The following is a 22,328-nucleotide window of genomic DNA, read 5'->3' as shown; positions in this document are numbered from 1 at the left end:
TATCAATGTAGTTTTAAAGAAGGCAAGAGAGTGGCCATATTACATTAGGAGTTTCAAGAGATTTGGTCTGTCAATTAAAGTACTCAAAACCTTCTGTAGATGTACTGTAGACAGCATTCTGACAGGCTGATTATTGTAGGGGGCAGCGGGGGGGAGAAGGGTTGCTACTGCATAGGACCAAAAGAAGCTACATTAAGTAGTAAATTTAGTCAGCTCCATCTTGGGTACTAGCCTCCATAGTATCCTAGAAATCTTCAAGGAGCGGTGCCTCAGAAAGGCGACGTCCATTTTTAAAGACCCCCAGCACCCAGGCCATGCCCCTTTCTCATTGTTACCATCAGAAAGGAGGTACAGAAGCTTGAAGGCACACAGTCAACGATTCAGGAACAGCTTCTTCACTTCTGCCATTGGATTTGTAAATGGACATTGAACCCATGAAAACTACCTCACTTTCTGTTATATATGTTATTTGTTTTTGAAATATTTTTAATCTATTCAATATACATTTTTAAACTTACTGTGACTGAGTCCCCTTGCTGACATCAACAAGCAGCTGTTTAGTTTGGAGATGCTGGAGGTTGTTGTTGTGGCACCACTCATCCAGGTGTGCTGTTTTGCTCCTGTAAATTGACTCATTGCCACTTATGATTCATCCAACAACAGTAAGAGACATTTAGACAGGCACTTTAAATAGGCAGGAAATAGAAAGAACCAGTGCCGTGGAAGGAAAACGGGATTAGTCAATGGGCAAAAAAGGTTGGAATGAATACAGTGGGTTAAAGGGCCTGTTTCTGTGCTGTACAATCCTACAACTCTGAGATTTACCTAGGAGCAGTTCCAGTACACCACTGTGCTAATAAAAGATGACTGTTTCTAGCAGCAGCAGAATATCACTCCCAAGATATTCTGGTCTACATTCCTTCTGAACACTGCTAAGTATGACTGTCATCAGGTATGTGCAATGTATGGTACTACTGTCTTGCTTTGACTCAGATGCGAGTTAGTATTTCATTCTATATTTGCAACAGCTGTTTACCCTTGAGCTAAGCAGATAGTACTTTACAGTCCCTTAAAGTAGCAGCATGAAAACATCTTGGAGTCAAAATAATTACTGTATTTCAGTAATGAAATCCATTTTAATTGAACTTCCCATAATGAAGCTTTAAGGCTTGTACTCTTTGAAAAGTGCACAGTAGTTTTATGTTTAAATGCAGAATGCAATTGAAATCCTGATTTTATTAATTCATCCAATACTATAAATATATCAATATGAGACAATCTTTTTACTAATTTACAGCTTATTAACCAGAGAAATTAGCCATTGCAGTTGGAAATGAGCCATATCTAAAGTCATCATCTGTCTCATTATTTTTTGGCATTTAGCCTGCGAAGTGTGACCAGTCAGTTGATTTGAAAATTATTATGTGCATTCCAAGTTGACTCAGTTTTGGAATTTGGTCAGTACGTGCATTTAATATTTAAAATTAGATATACATGGCAAAATGTCTTGTACCTTCATTATGAAATGGTAGGAATTTGTCATTTTGTTTTGTACTACAAAAAGGTGAATATGATTTAAGTTTTCAACTTACTGATTAATGCTGCTCTTGTATTACCTCTAGACATTTTACATTTCTACTGAGAAATTGATCATTATTTAATTTCATTAAATGTAAAGATTGCAAATCAAATGTGAAGAATACATCTTATTTCCAAAGGTTGGAAAATGTCCTTTTTGATAATCAAGACCCAGCTGTTTCTGTTCTGGAGACTAATTGAATTGTTCAAGAATCTGTGATATTTGAACTGTACAGTGTAAAATTTCCACCATTATGATTTATGATTTATTATAATTCCCATGATCACAAAATTCTGCTGTTCTTGGAATCATCAAGAGCATTAAGTACATTCCTTCACTGGAATTTCTGTTGCATGAAGTAACAATGGCTTCCTTTGAAATGATCATGAGATGTGAAATCTCTTTTGTGTACCAAGCCAAATAGTAATATACTATAAATATGGTATAATTATAGTACATGTATAGCTTTATTAATTGGCCAATACATATTGGTGCTGTTGGGGGGGAAGGAGAGGGGAGGACTGTGTAGAATTCTCCATGAAATTTCCTTCAGCAAAGCAGAAGTGGCTTCATTTTACTTCCCAAAGGTGCCCAGAATTAATTGACCTTAAGTAGCACTTAAAGTTGCCCCATTTATTTCCTAAATAAATTGTCAACTAAGAAAGAAGGTTGATAATTGTTCATAAACATGTCTCTACAGGGTGACAGAGTGTGAATGATTTTGAGCAGGCATTTTGGGTTCTGAAGCAATTCACCATTTTGCTTTGGCCTGCTTTACTGTATGCTTCTAAATTCATTTGATGTGAAAAAGTGTTAATTTGCTGTTAGGTAAACAAAGATAATTTCTCTAGTGAAGCATTGCTATTAGAGTTAGGTGATTTTGACAAAAAAAAAGCAGCTGGCCTTGATACTGAGGCATAGGACTGCATTTATTTTGCTCTATGGAATGTCTTGTTTTATCCTTAATACTCTTGGTATAATTTATTATGACTTTAAAATGAAAAATAGGAGGTTTTTAAAGTAAAGTGGTATTGCACCTTCATTTCCCACATTTTCAAGGATTTGCTTAACCCATTTTATCCCAAAATTAACTCCTACATTTTGCTGAACTTAGGACACTTGGCTGGTTGACTGGGAAGTTGCCTGGTTTTAGATGATTGATGAGTGTGGTAATGTGGACTGGTTGTACTGAAGTGGCGACTTGGGGCTTTTGGGGTTTCATAAAACAACTGAGAACAAATTTGCAGTGACAGAACTTCGGATAGAATTCAGCACATAGAAGCGTGAGGGAAAGAGCCAGGTGCGTGACATGGAAACTTTTGTTATGCTGCACAGAATAATTGTGGTAATTTTTTTTTGTGATTGCTTCTTACAAAAAAAAGCTTCCAGACCCCAGTAATAACTAGATTTTAAACTTCTGTGCCAAGAAATTCTGGTTTTATTTTCTAATCATCCTCTGGAAATTTAGTCAAAATCCTGAGCATATGGATGATGTAGCTGCTAGTTTATGCTATTTCATTAAAATTTACATCAGAGTTTTATTGGTGAAACCCCATTTTTATGAAGCCAATTGTATTTCATGTTTGTTTAAATAAATGGCCAATTCATGCAGATGACTTCGGTTAAAACCGATGTCATTAAACTCTGAAGTTGTTTATACTGACAGCCAACATGTTATTCCTTACTGAACGTTGTTCAGTTCCAGGCACACTACAAACAATTTAGATGTTGATTTTTGGAATTTTCTACAAATGTGTACTTCATATTAGATTTTGTTTGTGGTTCTTTACTTGATTCCAAAGAGTGAGGACCCTTAAGAAAAATAAATCATTGAGTAAAAGAATGGAATTTAAATTCTGTTCCAAAACCATGGATCAGTCACTTCACATTGCAAGAATGATCTTACTCCCACTGGAAAATCTGCAGTTCAGATTGTACAGATATAAACTCTCATCTGTGAGGTAAAGTGTTTCTATCTATCTATCTATTTATTTAGTGTGGAGTAGGCCCTTCTGCCCCGATAAGCCATGCTGCCCAGCAACCCCACAATCCCTATTAACCCTAAACTAATCACGGGGCACTTTAACCTACTCAGTACGTCTTTGGACCGTGGGAGTCAACAGGAGCACCTGGGGGAAAGCCTACCCGTTCCATGGGAGTGCAGAGTTTCCTTACAGAATGGTGCCGGAATTAAACTCCAGATCACCGTGAGCTGTTATAGCATTGTGTTAACTGCTGTGCTACCGTGGTGTCCACAGTACGTATCAAGGTAAAACTCCATGGTTTTTGAACAGCTTGATGCCTTTAAATAAATCCTTTGTGCTGATAGTCCAAAGGTGCAAAATAAAACAAAATTTGACCTAAGTCCCAAAGTAAACCATCTACTCGTTTAATACCATTATGAAATGAACTCTTAATACGTCAGCATGCTGAGATAGTAAATGAAAGACAAGAACAAGTTTACTCTATTTGATTGGTTAAGTTTCAATTTTGTTTTTTAGGGTGAATGTGTAGTGTTTATTTCAACCAGTAGAAAAGTATGATCACATAGGTGACAGCTGAGAGTGATTTATTTTAAATAATAGATTAATGTATATTGATATGCATGTTTAATATCACTTAATTATGTTCACTTTGGAGTAAGCTCTAACTGATGGAACGACAGCAGCTTCGCTTTCCATTAATTTTATTTCCTCCTGTGAGGATGCACCTGCCATTTACTCCATACCTGATCACAACAGCATGGAGTGCACCACATGGAAACTGAAAGAACAAATCCACATCCTGTCCCAAATGGAACAGAACGTTAGAGTTCCAGCATGCTGTGTCACTGCACCTGCTGATCTTGAGAAGAATTTTTTTGTTAATCTTCCATTAAAGCTGTTTTATAATATGAAAATTGGAGTTTCCACAATTGATACCTTGGTCATTACAGTGACCCCCAAGCACTTGTTGACTCTGTGATTTGAGTTTTATTTTCTTGCAGTTTCTACTTGTTTCCCGTCTATCATTATTTTAATAGTACTTTAATGACTGATTTATTCTTCTCACTTGGTTTAAGAAAGATACCGTTGCAATCTTGTTAGTTAAACACACATTTTTTGTAGGATTATAACCGAGCCTATTTTTCTTTGATTTATCTGTAACATAAACAATAAGTCACTTCCTTGGAAAACACAGAGGATAATAACATGAAGTCAGCTAGATGCACACTGGAACTCCTGATTTTAATTACTATTTAACCCATTGGCAGATTTCCTCAAAGTTTGGATTTACTATTATTCACCCCTTGAAGTTCTTGAACTTTTGTTTCAGGCAATCTGTAGCACTAATATGATCCTCCATATTATCCAATTCATTAATCTTCACATTTATCTTCTAGATTAGCTAATTCCCTTTATTGTATATTTCATTATCCATATCCCTTATTTTATACCCTTATTTGTGTATGAATGTGGAAGATTTCATCTCAAGACTGAACAATGTATATTGCAATTATATTAAGGTTGTCCTTAGTTTTGCTAGTATTAACTTGGATCCTAAAATATTGGAGCAACTACAGCTAAAGTCTTAATGTCATTCATGCTGTGTTGTCATTAATGTTTTCACTGTTTCTATAAGGTCACCTAGAAGGCAAAGCAATGCACTTAGTGGCTGCATTGCTCAGGGTGGGTGCTGAAATTGTGTTCCTTGATAATGGTCCAGATCACAATCGTCTGAAACGTGAAGCCATGTTATCTGTGCCGGTGTCAAGAAACATGGGTTGAAAGAAATGAAAATGTGCTTTTTTAAAATTACTTTATTTTGTCCACATAAATTCCATGAGAGCTATATTCTGTAATCAGATTTTTTTTTGGATTATGAGTTGTGAATCCAGTAAAAAGCAAAATTCCATTACCCAAAATGGCTATAATGCAGGATTACCAGTATGCCTGCAGGTTATTCAAGTTAAAATTGTTCCTAAAAGTAGCGTTTGATTATGGCCCTTTTTTTTTTAACATATAACGGTTACTGAGAAGATGCAATGTATATAGCTGTATATTCAGAACAGACAATCACAAATTAATCATTGGAAATCATCAAACAGCAGAATATATGTTTATATATTTTTAATTTTTATGTCTTCGTAAATGTTGTGGTTAATGTAACACTTTACAGGTTCATTTCCCGCTGCTGTCTGTAATGAGCTGGTACATACTCCCTGTGACAGCATGGATTTCTTCCAGGCGCTGGGTTCTATGTTAGCACCAGAATAATGGCAACTCTTGCAGGCTACCCTCAGTGTATCATTAGACTATGTGGTTTGACGCAAATGATCATTTCACTGTAGGTTTCAGTGTATATATGACAATTAAAACTCTTCTTTATCTTTAATGTTTATTTTCTGTATGTAGAGTCTGTATAATGATTTCTTAATTGCTGGTTAGTATTTTGTCTTCATGAGTTATTAGTTAAACTCTTGTCTTATTCTAAAACAATATGAATTAGAAACATATAATGGACTTTTCTACCCTCACGTTTGGCCTGTCGTTCAATAAAATCATGGTAATCTTCTACTACTGTTCCATTTCCCTCCACTAATCAAAAAAGCCAGTATTGATGTTAATAAGCAGATATGTAATTTGATCTTCCAATTTCTGTGACTGAGTACTGGGAAACAAATGATCAAAGAGAAAATAATAAAAAGAGTGTTTAAGTACTTTTGTTCATCATGTGATGATGCCATAAGAGGACATGTTGAATGGAACATTCATCAACTCTTTGAATCACCTGAATTCAGGACATATCTTGCTTAAACAGTTCAGTATAGGAACATCTCAATCAAAATGGACTACTTTTCCATTCAAAGTGACTCAATAATCACTATTATATCAAATAGTTATGAATAGAAAGGAGCATATGAATAGATAGGTGCATATGAATTGATCTCACTGGTGTTCTGGAGACTGAGATGTGACCTTGTAGGTTTTATAAGATTATAAAGGGTGAAGGTGGGGTAGATAATCTGTTCCATGGTGAGAGGGGAAATATTTAAATCTGAGGGGCAAGTTTTGCATAGATAGGGTGATGTGTACATGGAACAAGTTGCCAGATGAAGTGGTAGATGCAGATATAATTGCAACATTTAAAAAGCATTTGAACAGGCACATGGATAGGAAAGGAATAGAGAGATTGAGCCAAATGTAGGAAATGGGAGATGTGCATCTTGTTCAGCGTGGATGAGTTGTGCTGAAGAAACGTTTTCCACACAGTTGTACAGCTCTGTGGTTCTTTTTGCAGGGTATTAGGTGTTTGAACCAGGTTTCATTGCTTTCAAGAATCAGTACACTGTCAAAATAAGGACTTGTGGTTTTAGAGAAAAGAGCAACCATTTCACCAGCGGCCAATTCAATCAGAAAGATTCTTACAGCAAATTCCCTAGGATTATGGGCCAAATGTGGACAACTGGGACTAGCATTTTTTGGCACCTTGGTTGTCACAGGCCAGTGGGGCTAAAGGTCCTGTTTTTGTTCTGTATGATGCCGTTACGATTTAATGAACATTTCCAAGTTTCAATTTAGTTTTGGAAATGAATTTATTTGATTTTTTAAAATGTTTTGGTCATATGGTTGTTTCTTTTATATGTTTCCTTTAAGATCTGGGGCGATATCCAGAGCTTCAATATGTGTACGTAGACAACAACATTCAATTATGTGGACTACCGTCTTACCTCTATAACAAAGTTATTGGCCACAGTGGGTAAGAGCATTTTGCTTTTCCTAATGAGTAATTAATCTTTAATTAACGTATCTGGATGCCATTAAGTGTGCAAAATGATATTTGAGCACATTAACTTGACAATTAGTTGCTTATAATCAAGGCAGTAATAAAATTCATAAAACTGAGTATCTTGACTGTTCAAAGAAAGTTCAAAGTAAATTTATTATCAAAGTACATATGTCATTATATACAACCCTATGATTTATTTTCTTGTGGGCGTATTCAATAAATCTATAGAATAATAAACATAACAGAATTGATGAAAGACCACCCAACTAGGGTATTCAACCAGAATACAGGAGACAACAAACTCTGCAAATTCAAAAGAAGAAATAATAATAAATATGCAGTAAATATCAAAAACCTGAGATGAGTCCTTGAAAATGAGTCCATTGGTTGTTATGGACAAGCTGGGATGAAAAACAGTGGAAAAAGTCAAAGACAACTATTATCCATAGACATTGGAAATGCTGGAGGTGTTGAATATATAGATGTTCATTATGTTATTTTAATTTGTGAATATAAAGATTTTGCACAGGTTGTGATGTTAGTTTGTGTTCATACAAAGTAAACTCCTTTGGTGTGTTCTTTTTTTATTGCCTGTTAATGGAACAATGAACAATGAGGGAATTGCAGTTAGACACTCAATGGCCACTTTATTGGATCCTGCTGTGGTCTTTCGCTGTTGTGGCCCATCAACTTCAAGGTTCAACATGTGTGTTCAGAGATGCTCTTCTGCACACCAATACTGCAACTGTGGTTATTTAAGTTACTGTCACATTCCTGTCAGTTTGAACCATTCTGGCCATTCTCCTCTGATTAACAAGGCATTTTTGTCCGCTGAACTGCCATACACTGGATGTTTTTAGTTTCTCGCACCATTGAGACCGACGTGTGTGAAAATCCCAGGAGATCAGTTGTTTCTGAGTTACTCAAACCACCCCGTCTCGCACCAGCACTCATTCCACTGTCCAAGTCATTTAGATCACATTTCCTCCCCATTCTGATATTTGGTCTGAACAGCAACTGAATCTCTCGACTGTGTTTGCATGCTTTTATGCATTGGGTTGCTGCCACATGATTGGCTGATTAGATACTTGTGTTAACGAACAGGTGTGTGGGTGTGGGTGACAGGGTGGAGATACGTCTCTACCAAAGGGGTGTTGGGTGCTCCTTCCTTCTGCTAGCCTGCAGGTCACCCTGCTTAGCCCTCCTCCCCCACCACCCAATCAGGGTCACATGAAACCATAGGAACAGGTGTTGGATGGTCGTATGAGCAGTTGGTGGATTTCACAAATCTTGGTTATGCAACTACTGATGTCAGGCAGACAATCTCTGAAGAGTATTGTTAATGGCTAGGGAGTCCCTGCTTGTAATGACACGGCCCAGAAGAAGACAATGGCAAACCACTTGTGTAGAAAAATTTACCAAGAGCAATCATGGTCATCAGACCATGATCTCCTATGTCATACGATATGCCACATAATGATGATGATGCAATGGTACCCAGTAATGTGGACACTAGGTGTATATTAATGTAAGTATAAGATTTTGATGAGGTCATAGCTTGTGTCACTAGAACTTCAGCCTTGCTGCTCAAGGTTGTATAATTGTCAGTTCCTTTAATTACCTAGTGATTTTCCCATTTGAGAATTATAATACTGAGTTTAGTTTGTCAGTTTGTTAAAATCTTAAAAAAGCATGAACAGGAATATAGAATGTTATCAAGTTCTGTAAAGTTTACAGCTTTGTCTGTTTATTATTTGCCTGTTTAGGCTTTGATTTCAGCCTGTGAATCTGTACTGAGGGATAAACTATGGCCATTCTTTGCTAGGATACTTAAACTTTTGAAGTGACTGATAGAATAAAGAAGGATAGACCTGGTATAAAAAAATGGGATAAAGGTAGTAGAGTGGAAAGATTTTTGCTTAGCAAATTAAGAGATGGTTATTTTTCATGAGCTAAGAAATGGCAGATTTTAAAGAACTTATTTAGTGGTTGTTCTGGTGATGTAGAATAAACTGAGAAATTAGAGATGCAGATTACAAAGGTAATATAATAATCATGTTACTTTAATTTCCATATTCTGTACATTAGACACACCAAATTTGCTGCGATATGTGGACTATTAATTCATGGAGAGTAATTGAAATACCTTATTTAGATTAGAACCAATGAGTGAACAGGCAATGGGTAACAAAAATAGAAAATGCTAGAAATCTCATCTACGAAAAGAGAAACAGTTTATATTTCAGGTCTTTAATATTTTATCAGAACTGGAAAAAGAGAATGATATAAATTAGTTTTTAGTACCAGAGGAGGCTGGGGAGGAATGTGTACAGTAAGTGAAGTATCTGTGATAGGATGAATGGAAATGGCTTAATGTGCCCAGTTAGCAATATATTAAGCTTCTAGGTTTGATTAGTGAGTTACTTATTAATAGTGAGTTGGTGGGCAGTCTGGTAGCCTAGACTTGTAACTATAGGATATGAGAGACTGGGTTAGTGCAATCATGCAATAATAAAAGCAATAAAAGAATATGCTGGAAAATCTAACCTTGCCAAGTAGTATCTATTGAAATGGAACTACTTAATGTTTCAGATGAAGAACTATTCTTCAGACCTGAGGAAGATTGAAATAAGTTTTCTCCTACAGTTCACTCTCCATTCTTCTCCAGCCCATTACTTTTCCCACCCACCTGGCTTCACCTGTTACCTTACAGCTAGCCTCCTTCCCTCTCCCCCCACCTTTTTATTTTGGCATCTTCCCCCTTCCTTTCCAGTCCTGAAGAAAGGTCTTGGCCTGAAATGTTGACCGTTTATTCATTTCAATAGATGCTGCCTGACCTGCTGAGTTCCTCCAGGATTTGTGTGTGCTGCTTTGAAATAAGTTAATCGATGTAGGTATGCTAAGAAAAGCTCTGATAGGTTGAATGCATTGGCACATGAGATGAGGTACAATGTGTGTAGTTTGCTGCTGATGTGGTTCTGGAATACTAGGAAATGTTCAGCCAACCTGATTGTTCCCTGAGGGTAAGAAACATATGATGACAAGCAGTGGTTCTTATCCACAGCTTTTGTCTAACTGAAGGTTGTGTGATACTACATTGAAGAGGAGTTGAGGTCAGCATAGAGCAACAATGGTCACATTAAATGTGGTGGCAAGCCTGGGGAGTCTGGCTCCCAGGCTCCCGTTTTCTAGTGCTCTGGTGTAAACTTAGAGAATTTGATGTTATGTCAAGAAGCTGCAACGTGTCCTAATGGAAGATGAGGCATTGTTCCTCTTGCTTGCACCGGGTCTCCTTATAACAGTGCAGGAGGCCACAAACAGAGGGGTCTGTGGGAGTGGGGTGATGAAATTGTAGATAACTAGCTCCAGGTTCTGCTATATACTGAGTGCAGGTGTTCCTTAAAGCAATTATCAAATCCATATTTAGTTGATTCATGCAGTTTTGAGATCTGAAAGTAGTACTGAGGAAATCAATGGCACCTGAAAGGCAGTAAATCTATAGAGACTCCAGAGTTGCTGCCTGAATTCTCTGTATTTTCAGCATTTTCTGTTTGTATGTTGAAGTGCTTTTGGCTTGAACTTGCAGAATTTTTATTTTGCTCTCCATGAGCTTTGTGTTAAAGTAGGTCATAAAGTGATGAACTTTACTTCTGTAAGTTTGTAGATTACTGGGTTGTGAAACCCATTGATTACTGGGATTATAGGGATAGAAGAATATTTTTTAATAAACCAGGGAGTTGCTGTCAGGAATGTCCTGCTCCTGCAGAAACTGCGCAAGATCAGTATCGTGACACTAAGATACACAAAGCAGCACGACCTTCCTGTACTTTGATTATATACGTTCAGTTAACTAACCTGGAAAAACCTCCTCGAAGACTAAATCTGAAGTTTTATTTTCTGCCAATCAACCTCCTGGGACTAAAAATTAGTTTTCATACATGTAATTCATTCATTTTAATTTTAATTACTGTTAATGTGTTCAAAGAAATAAAAGGCTTTAAATAAAACTCTTGGACTTTTTATCTCCCCACAGCATGCTTTCCCTTTCATCTTAACACTTTTTCTGCCTAATTTGATAATGAATTAAATCTCTGACTGACCATCCCTGCTTCAAACTTGCTTTCATGTATAAGCAATGCTTCAAACTCATGATTAGTTGAGGAGGTACTTGCTTGCCAATTCACCAAGGTTTCAGGTTCTCTGTAGCATGCATTAGTTCAGTTCTCAATTCAGAGCAAGTCCCAGTGCAAAGTCCCATAGAAAGCCTATTGGTAAGTGTAGTAAATAGCTGGAATTGCTCATGTACTGCTGCTAGCAAAATCTTGCTCAATAGAATTTATTCATCTGACCTCATATAGAAACCAAATTACTCACATCATGTTTGTGATGTTTTTCTCTCTCAAGTTCAAGTACAAATTCAAGTTTGTCATTCAACCATACACACATATACAGCTAAATGAATCATCGTTCCTCTGGGGCCCAGGTGCAAAACACAGTGCGTGTAGTTACACACAGCGCATATACTTGTGATCGACCACATACAGTCACAAAATAGTATTAGCACAAGTCCCTGATTGGCATGGCTGAAAGATTGGCAGATTGATGTAAAGTGTGAGGTCCATGTTTATGTAAAACAATGTAATGTTACAGACACTAGTGTAATTAAATGGACAGTAGTGTAAATATGTGAAACAGCAGCAATAAAAGATGAAAAGTGTGTCTGTGAATTGGAGAATGAGGTGCAGGCCGACAGGGCATTCAGCCAAGGTTACATGTGTGCTGGGTGGCAGCAAGGTGTTAGGAAGTCTAACAGCCTGGAGGAAGCAGCCATTACTCAGCCAGATAGTTCTTGCTCTTATGCTGTGGTACATGACACAGTAAAACAGTTATTAAGGGTCAAGGGAAGGTAATCAGTGTAAAGAAGTGTCAAACAAAACACTTGTAGGAAAGAATAAATGATAACCAAGATATTAGGATATCCAATATAAGAAAAATCTTCACACACCAGTAGAAATTCTGATCTGAATCCAATGTTACAGTACTTACAAAAAATGTGACTCTACAAAATAGTGGATTCCGGTTAATTGGGCACATCAGGATCAGTACATTTTGGTTCAATTAAAGCGGCTGCCCAATTAGCCAAAGTTTCATGGAAATAGTTAAAAACATGCAAAAAAGACAAACTACTGTTTAACTGAGTAATAAATTATGTATTTAAATGAAATGCAGAACAAATTAGAAGATGAACAATACTACTACAGTACTATAAAACTTTGTGTGTGGCCTAATTGGAATATTGTGTGCAATTTTGCTCACCTACCTACAGGCCGGCTGGTGGCGTAGTGGCATCAGCGCTGGACCTTGAGGCGAGAGGTCCCGAGTTCGAATGTCCCAATTCCAAATCCAGCACACTCTCCCGTTAACAGCTGGTGATCTCTTTAAAAAAAAACTCACCCGGCAGAAGGCAATGGCAAACCACTGCTGTAACTTGCCTAGTACGCGATTTCTCAATACGTCAGAGTGGCATGGAAGGAAATCGTCCGCTACCTGGAAATAATTCTGGATGCGACATACCTACTACCTACAGGAAAAAAATGTTGGAAGAGTACAGAAAAAAATTTTCAAGGATGTTGCCAGGTCTGGAGGACCTGATTTCTCAGGAAAGATTGAATATGTGTAAGGATTCTATTCCTTAGAATGTAGAAGAATGAGAGGAAAGTTGATAGAGGTATACAAAATTATGAAGGATATAGATAGGGTAAATGCAAGCAGGCTTTTTCCACTGAATTTGGGTGGGTTGTGGGTTAAGGGTAAGGTGAAACGGTTAAGGGGAACATGAGGGAAACTTCTTCACTGAGAAGATTGTGAGAGTATGGAATGAGCTTCCAGTTCAAGTGATGCATGTGAGCTTGATTTCAACATTTAAGAGATGTTTAGTAAGCTACATGGATCGTAGGGGTATGGAGGGCTATGGTCCTGGTGCAGGTCGATGGGAGTAGGCAGTTTAAATAGTTTCGGCATGGACTAGATGGACTGAAGGGCCTGTTTCAGTGACTCTAAGAATGGTGCAGTGTTTAAGTGCACGCGACAGATGCCAGTTAAAAACTTTGGCAATGGTCTCTTGTCCCAAGTAAGTGGCAGAATATCCCAAATAAAAGGAAAGGTTCTCAGTTATTTTCTTGATTAATTTTTGTTCTTTAAGTTCTCCCAAATTAACAGCTGCCCAGATTAACTGTTGGCCCAATTAACCAGAATCCACTCTACTGACTTATGAATATAATTTTGTTTCCTATTTTATCATAGTTGCGGTTTCTCAACACAAGATGAAGATGTGAAGCTGTCATTTTCCCATAAACAGATGACCATCATTCTGCCAGATGAAATCCTGGGAATAGGAACAGAAAATGACCCTGTGCCAACCCTTCAAGAAATGGTTATGAGAACTATCTACAGTGTTTTCCGAATATCTGAGAAAGGCATGTTTAACTAGTAATCCTTTTATTGAGAATGACTGATAATATGAATAATTGGTTTTATAGTTTTAACATTAAAATGCTTTTATTACAGTACTATAAAGATGATGCTGCCCTAAATGCCAGCGGGGTTAACAGGCAGTAACTATAAGAATGATAACCATCTCATCAATTTTGTGATAAATACAGGAAATGGGTTAGGCTATCCTTCCATAAGGTTTTAGACTATTCGCCTCACTTCCATAATAGTATTATTGCTATTTTCTTTAATTCCTTTAGCATCCAATGGTTGATTTATCATTTCCCTACTCTTCACTAATTTTGCAATAATTTTTATTCCTTCATTTAGAGAGACTATTTCTAATGGCTAAAATGCCATTAATTCTAGCTGATTGGCAAAGGATCCAGTCTAAGTGGTCAGCCTTTTCATTTTTTCCTTATGTTGCCTTGCCACCTGAACAAGCTCACTGCTACTCATTATAATCATTGCACTTCCCACCAATAAACACATATCCTTCCATAGGCAAGGTGTCCATATTTGTACAAGATGTTCCTGGAGTGGTCTCACCACAATATATATAATAATGGCAAGAATTCTTTGCTTGTTGTTATTTTCTTTTTTAATAATCGGTGACTTGGGACACATGCCAAGATCTTTCTAACAATATTAGTCATTAAGTATAGTTAAACTTGATAAAAGCATATTCCTTTTGCACTGTTTTTTGGTAGTTTATAGATTTTCATGTCTTTGTACAGTACTACTTTTGCAAAACAGGATTTTGAAAATAAATAAAATCTTCTCGTGCATTCCACTTTCAAACTGCAACATAAGGGATACACTAGGAAGTAACTGATAATATTTGCATGTGTATCTCTCAGTAACCTATTTTATACAGATCCTTACCACACTCATCTACAGTACATTCTAAGGCTAGAGAATGAAGAACAAAATTGTTCTGTTGGTTGTGTGTTCCTTTGCAGTGGCATGCACTAAGACATTAATTGATTGAATTATTTTCCACTGTCCTAACTCTTCTCAATTAGCTGATTCTTCACTTCAATTATGACATTGGAAGGAAGAACAAAATTTGTTGGCTATGCAGAAAATTTGATGTAGAGAGTTGTATCTCCTTTTGTCTCTGTCTTGAAGGGCGTTTTAAATGGTAAATTTGTATTGGTTATCCTTATACAAAAAACAAAAAAAAATGTGATTTAGACTTGTTCAAATAATCTAAAACTGAATTCCTGTGCCGATTTATGAAAACTAGCATTATGCATGGCATTATCACTTCCAAACAAAACTTATCCATAAACATTGCATTATGCATGACATTTCATTGCAATGTGAACTATGTGCATTTCAAAACTACAACAGACCTTTTTCTTGAAACTGATGAATGTCATCTGATCTTCAGTGTTTCCTGAACATACCAATAAATTCTATTTAATTTAAGAGTTCAAGTTAAAGTTTATTGTCATCTACCTATACAACCAAATGAAACAATGTTCCTCCATGGTGCACCCACAATACGTGTATCACATACAGCACATAAAACAAAATATTACCACAAGTAAGTTAATAAAATGTAATTCAAAATTCATGTAAAGTGTGCAGCACAAGTAAACAATATACAGGTCGCCGTCCTAGTGATAAGACCTTGATGGTGGTAAGGTATTCATTAGTCCCACAGCCCGGGGAAAGAAGCTTTTACCCAGTCTGGTGATCCAAGTCCTGATTGCTCCTATACCTTCCTCCTGATATTGGAGGATCAAAGTGTTTGTGGGATGGGTGGTAGGGATCCTCAACAATGGTCGGTCCCTTCATATACAATGCTCCCAGTAAATGTCACAATTGTCTCACTGGGGAGGGAGACCCCGGTGATCCTTTTGGCAGTTTTAACTATTCTCTGTAGGCTCTTGCAGTTCCTTGCAGGTTTTATACCACCCAAAGATGCAGCCACTTACGACGCTCGATCGTGCTTCTGTAGAAAGTTGTTAGAATAGGGCTGAGAGCCTTGCACGCCTCAGTCTCCTCAGAAAGTGTAGGCACTGCTGTGCTTTCTTGACTAATGAGGAGGAGGTGAGGGTCCAGGTTTGATTGTCCATTATGTGCACACCAAGGAGCTGTAGGTGCATGAGCCTTGTAGAACGTTTGTCAAATTAGCAGCCAAGTAATCCGATTTGCATTGCTTGTAATATTACCTGATTTGTTCTGACCAGTACAGTCTATGCTGCTGAAAACCAGATGTGCCCTTTTGTTTCATGTCTGCTGTTCTGTGCCTTCAAGCATTCACTCTGAGATTTTTAATAGTAGTTTAAACAAGATTATGTCACTGGCTTATGTCACTGCAGCCAGTGAAGATGGGGATGGAGCCTATAATGTAGAGAAAAGAAAACATTTCATTTGGTTTACAGTAGAATTTTTAATAATGATGCAGGAACTTTAGGTTGTTCAAGTCCAAGTGATATATTTGACTGATACTGATCAGATTTGCTTCTTTACCAATCTGGTCGAAGTATTTAAATAGAACTTGCAGATATTTGGTGTTTATGAAGTAAATAGTCAAGTACATACTCAGAAAATTTTGTAATTTCATATCTACTACTTGTGACATTCTGTGGCAAGTTGCAATGCGCTCTTCTCTAAAGTTGTGATTGCTATAAATGGTAGTTTTTTGGTTAAGGTAACACTCTGATGAATGATCATTATGAATTAAAGGAAAGGCTCATTTTAAAACTGGAGGTTAAAAGCTTTCATTTTGTAGGAAGGTGTGTTAAAATGGACAAGAAGACATAGGAGCAGAATTGGGAGTTCATCCCATCGAGTATACTCCACCATGCCATCATGGCTAATTTATTAACCCTATTGTCCTGCCTTCTCCCTTTAACCTTTAATGTCCCTACTAATCAAGAACCTATCAACCTCTACTTTGTATATTTATTTATTTTTTAATTTATTGAGCTACATTGGAACGCCATCCCATATTTAATCACAGGACAACTTACAATGACTAATTAACCTACTGACCAGTGCATCTTTGGACTGTGGGAGGAAACCAGAGCCCCAGAGAAAATCCATGCATTCCACAGGAGGATGAACAGACTCTTTACAGAGGGCGCCAGATAATTTCAACTCTGAACTTTGAAGCCCTGTGCTGTAATAGCATTTGGGTAATCACTACGCTACCGTGGCGCCCAGTGACTTTGCCTCTACAGCCATCTGTAGCAATGAATTCCACCGATTCACTACCCTATGATTTTATTATTCTATATTTATCCAATCATTTCCCTTTTTCCTTATTTTATGTAGGAAGTAAAAGTTTCCATTAAATAATGTGACAAGTGAATTGCGATAATTAGAATAGATTGTCATAGATTAGATGTATTTTTAATATACTAATTATATTATGTATTTTCTATTCATATGTGATAAATATTGTCTGTCATATTGATTTCTTAATTTCTGTGTATGAACAGAACACTTGTTTGTGTATTTACAGGATGTGGATATTGCTGGCGAAGCCAGTATTTATAGCCCAGCTATTATTGTTTTTGAGAAGTTAATGGTGAGCCATCCTTGTTGTGACTGGGGCTAAGGAGTCTGAAGATTTAGATCTAGTGATGATGAAAGTCAGGTGATATTATCTCTCAGGGTGATGTGTGACAGAAGAGGTCTAATAGATGGTGCTGTTGCCATGCACCTCTTGTACTGGCTGTTCCCTTGCACCTACTGGGTGGCAGAGTTTGAGAGACTCCTGAAGTTTCATAGGTGGATAGCTACAGTGCTTTTAAATGCTGCAGACACATCCGCCATGTGTCAGTGATGGAGGCAGTAGAGAATCGAGTGCCAATCAAACAGATTGCTTTGTCTTAATTCTAAATGAAATATATGCAGAAAACAGAATGGGCCAAATTTAATTTCTTCAAGCTGCTAATAAAAAAAACAAATGTTTAAACTTTTAGTAGCAAGGTCTTGGTTGTTTGACTCCTAAGTGTAAAAGACACCTAATGTAATTCCAGTTTTCTAATTGACTTACAAATATATTCAAATTGTTTTTGATTGGTTAAGAATAAGTGTAGAAGAAAATTGCATATAATTTTCTACTTTTACCATCTTTTGAGTTCATAGAGTTCACAGCTTCATCCAACTGCTGAATTTCAGAGAATTGTGCAATGCTCTTGTGTATTGATGTTGAAGCATGAGTTACAGAGTGATCAGACATGGGGAAGGGTTGTACAGCTCCCCACTCTGTATATCTTTTGTCCTCATTTTATAAAGATGGACTCTGATCAGAAATTGCATTCTTTACCAAATGGGAAACAAAATTTGGAAGGAGGAACTGAGATACAGTAAATCATATTACTCCAGTGATCAGATTTGGTGGATGTCAGAGTTTATTGACTTTTCCTCTGATCTAATAAAGTGGTTTGTGTTATGACATCTGATCTAGGGAGAATAAGTAAAAGAAAATATCAGGGCTTGTTAATATCTATATAGTACACTACCAGTAATAATACTATCTGTAACATAACATGTACAGCAATTGAAGCTATTTCTTTACCTGTATTGCAATTGCTGTGCAAGTCTGGATTCAGACTGTGGTGTTTGTACAGCTGCTGCATAAATTTACAAAAATCAAGCTTCATTAAATAGGATGATAATTGCAAAGAAATTTACAATGTTATGTTCTTCTCTAGGTCTGGAAATCTTGTCCCCAATCTCATTACCTAGGAATCTGTACAAGTTACTATTCTACCCACTGGGACACTGTCATCACTGCAGCAAGCCAATGTTTACCATTGTCTATCCTAAGTGTTATCCTCTGATGGAGACCCCTATGGCTGCCTTGTATAATGGGTAATTATAGAAAAAAATTATTGTATTTCAAATATCCATTGAGATTTTTGCTGAAATGAAAAATATCAGTACCCAAAGGAAAGTGCATATTTTTTAGTTGATTGAGAAGTGAGTGTATTAAATTGCAACAAAGGCAAAACAGTTGCATATTTTTATATTAACTTACCGAAATCAAATTTTGCACATTCTTGCTACTGAGGAATATTTTAGTAATTTTTGCATTAATTATGTTTAATATCCTAATGGAATTTAAACCATGTACTTGGAGCTTCCCTTAAGATAATTAAGATTCTCTCTGTCATGAAAGTTTGAGCACAGTAATTGTGTGTTGTCTTCATGAAACATTCCCCATTGTTTCAGAATCTAGTTGAACATTCACTATTTACTTATGTCTGCGTAACTGAGTAGTCATGGTTGTTTAAAAGTCTTTCTCAAAAGGCAGTAGGTCATAGAACGTAGAAGAGTACAGCACAAGAACAGGCCTTTAAGCCCAGGATGTGGTATCAAACTAACTAAATTAGTAATCAAACGCCCAACTAAACTAATCCCTTCTGCCTACGAAGTGTTCACATCCTTCCATTTCCTGCACATTCATGTACCTATTTATTTAATGCCTCTGTCATATTTGCCTCCACCACCACCCCCCACTGGCATCACATTCCAGGCACACACCAATAAAAAAAACCTGCCCCACACATCTCCTTTGAACTTAACTCTCTCTCACTATAAATGCATTCCTGACCTGGGAAAAAGTTTCTAGCTGTTCACTTCATCTGTGCTTCCTCCTGTCACCTGTCATCCTCCTTGCCTCCAAAGAGAAAAAACCCGAACTTGTTCATCCTATCCTCAAATGTCATGCTCTCTGATCAGAACAACATGCTGGTAAATGTTCTCTGAACCCTTTCTAAAAATTCCCCTTCCTTCCTATCATGAAGCAATCAGAACTGAGCACAATACTCCAAATGTGTTCTAACCAGAGGTTTATCCAATTGCAGCATTACCTTATGGATCTTGAACTCAGTCTCCTGACTAATAAAGGCCAGACCACTATATACCTTCTTAACCATCCTATCAAATTGTGCTGCAACTTTGACGGTCTATGGAGGCGGATCCCAAGATCCTTTTGTGCCTCCAAACTGTCATGTATCCCTGTATTCTGCCTTCAAGTTCTACCTTCCAAAATGATAGTGTCACTCTTCTCTGGATTGAACTCCATCTGCCACTTCTCAGCCCAGCTCTGTATCCTATCAATGTCCCATTGTAACCCATGACATCCTTCTACATTATCCACAACTCTACCAACCATACTGACGTCTGTGAACTTACTAACCTACTTTTTTCCAATACCTCATTCAATTAATTTCTAAAAATATCAAAGAGAAGGGGTCCCAGAACAGCCCCCCCCCCCCCCCCCGGAGCATGACTGGTCACCATATTCCATGCAGAATTGCTGAATTCCATGCAGGATACACTCCATCTACTCCCACCGTGTCTTCTATGGGCAATCCAATTCTAAACCTATGCAGCCAGGTGCCAGGTTTTCTTGGATTCCATCCCTCCTGACTTTCTAAATGAGCCTGCCATGGGAACCTTGTCAAATTCCTTATTAAAATCCATATACACCATATCCATTGCTCTGCCTTAATCAACTTGTTTTGTCACTTCCTCAAAGATTTCGATCAGACTCACCAGGCATGACCTGCACTTCACCAAACCATATTGACTATTCCTACTCAGTTAGGACCTCACCCACACCTTACACCATCAAGCACATATTCCCTTCTTTATCCTTCAGTGGTCTTACCTTCTCCCTAGTTATCCTCTTGCTCTTGACTTACATGACAAAAGCCTTGGGATTCTCTTCAGTCTTACTTACCAAGGACTTTTTTTGTTGACTCCTCCTGGCTTTCCTAATTCCCTTAATTCCCTAAGCTTTCTAAATCTTACGTATAATTCCTTTTTCTTCTTGACTAAATCCATAACTTCTCAGCATCCAAGGTTCCCTTACCTTGCTATTTTTGTCCTTTCTCCTTACTGGAACATACAATATCTCTCCTGTGCCCTGTGCAGTTGGTCTTTGAACACCCTCCACGTGTCATATGAAAGTTGTCCAAAAACAGTTGATACCAATTAAGTCTCTTGCCTAATACTCTGATAGTTTGCCCTGCTCCAATTTAATACTCTCGTAAGAAGTCCTTATCCTTATCTATAGCTATCTTAGAACCTAAGGAGTTGTGATCATTGTTCTCTAATAGTTCTCCCACAGATATGTCAGTCACCTGTCCAGGCTTAATACCCAACACTAAGTCCAGTAAGGCTCCTGTGTTGACTATGTACATACTGATTTATGAAACCCTCCTGGATACACCTAAGAAGTTCTAATCCACCTAAACCTTTTGCACTTAGGATGTCTCAGTCTACATTAGAGAAGTTGAAGACACCCATTGCAACAACCCGGTTGCTCTTATACCCAATATTCTCTCTAAGGTGTGTGTGCACACATCTTTTGCTACTAGCATACAGAAGAATTTAAACTGCACACAAAAGATTGTCTCCCTCTACCTCAGTGGCATGTTAAGTATATTTCACAATCTTACACAATCTCATTTCCTTTTCTGCTGCGGGCAGTGTTGACAACGTGGAGTTTGTGATGATTTGTCTGCAGATTTTAGAGCTGGCTTATTTATTGAATAAGTTCTTCAGTGTGCACATGTTGTTATCAGTGGGCAAAAAAATTGTACAGCTCAAGAGTTTTCTGCACACTGGTCATTACAAATTAGTGGGAGCATTGTCACCTTTCCCTAACCTGCATGCATAGCTCTTCCTCAAGGTCCTGCTGGCTATAGTTTGTATATAGATGTATATAGGTGGGGGGCGGGGGTTATATTATAATCTAATTTGCATGATTGCATCTTTCTTATTTTTGAGTTGAACCCATATAGACTCGTAGGACAAGCCCTCCATTATGTCCCTTTTGAGCACAGCAATGATATTGTCCCTGATTAAAAGTACAACTCTCCTGACTCTTTTGCCTCCTTTATTTTAATCTTTTCTAAAATGTTGAAACCCTAGAAAATTAGACATCCATTCCTATCCCTCTCTCAACCAATTGTCTGTTATGGTCACAACATTATAGTTTCTTGTACTGATCCACGCTCTTAAGTGCACCACTCTTAGCCATGTACTCCTAGCAATAAAATACACACACTTGAAACTCTCTGTCCCATACTTTCTATTACCTTGCTCCTTACCTGTTCTTGCTAGTCATGACCTCTACCTTCCTTTCAATCCCTCCATTTCCTGACCTTGTGTCCTGGGGTTCCTGCTCTCTGCCAAAGTAAGTTTAAACTCTCACAAACAGCGTTAGCAAACTTCCCAGCCAGGATTTTGGTTCCCTTCCAGTCAGGGTGTAACCTGTCTTATTCAGGTCACCCCCTGCCCCAAAAGAGGTTCCAATGATCCAACAACCTGAAACCCTGCCCCCTGCACCAATTTCTCAAGCACACATTCATCTATTCTATCTTCCTATTCCGACCCTGACTATCAGGTGGCACTGGGAGTAATCCAGAGATTACTTCCTTTGAGGTCCTGCCTTTCAGTCTCTTTCCTAACTCTCGATACTCAGTGCACAGGCCAGCATTAGGACATG

At 37.6% G+C, this 22,328-nt stretch overlaps 1 protein-coding gene across 4 annotated transcripts in view; it reads left to right on the top strand.

The window, feature by feature from the left end:
- Window positions 1-22,328, top strand: part of lrrc28 (leucine rich repeat containing 28) — an 85,282-nt gene that overhangs the window by 56,350 nt on the left and 6,604 nt on the right. For all 4 annotated transcript variants that reach the window (XM_073033085.1, XM_073033084.1, XM_073033087.1 and 1 more), the window contains 3 exons: window positions 7,216-7,318; window positions 13,652-13,824; window positions 18,520-18,679. In XM_073033085.1, coding sequence (XP_072889186.1) covers window positions 7,216-7,318; window positions 13,652-13,824; window positions 18,520-18,679 — 436 coding nt within the window. The remainder of the gene's footprint in view (window positions 1-7,215; window positions 7,319-13,651; window positions 13,825-18,519; window positions 18,680-22,328) is intronic.

This window comes from Hemitrygon akajei, chromosome 30 (genome assembly GCF_048418815.1).
Source record: "Hemitrygon akajei chromosome 30, sHemAka1.3, whole genome shotgun sequence".
In the NCBI taxonomy this organism is placed as follows: Eukaryota; Metazoa; Chordata; class Chondrichthyes; order Myliobatiformes; family Dasyatidae; genus Hemitrygon; species Hemitrygon akajei.
Note: the sequence above shows the minus strand (reverse complement) of the source record. Positions and strands in the feature narration are given on the sequence as shown.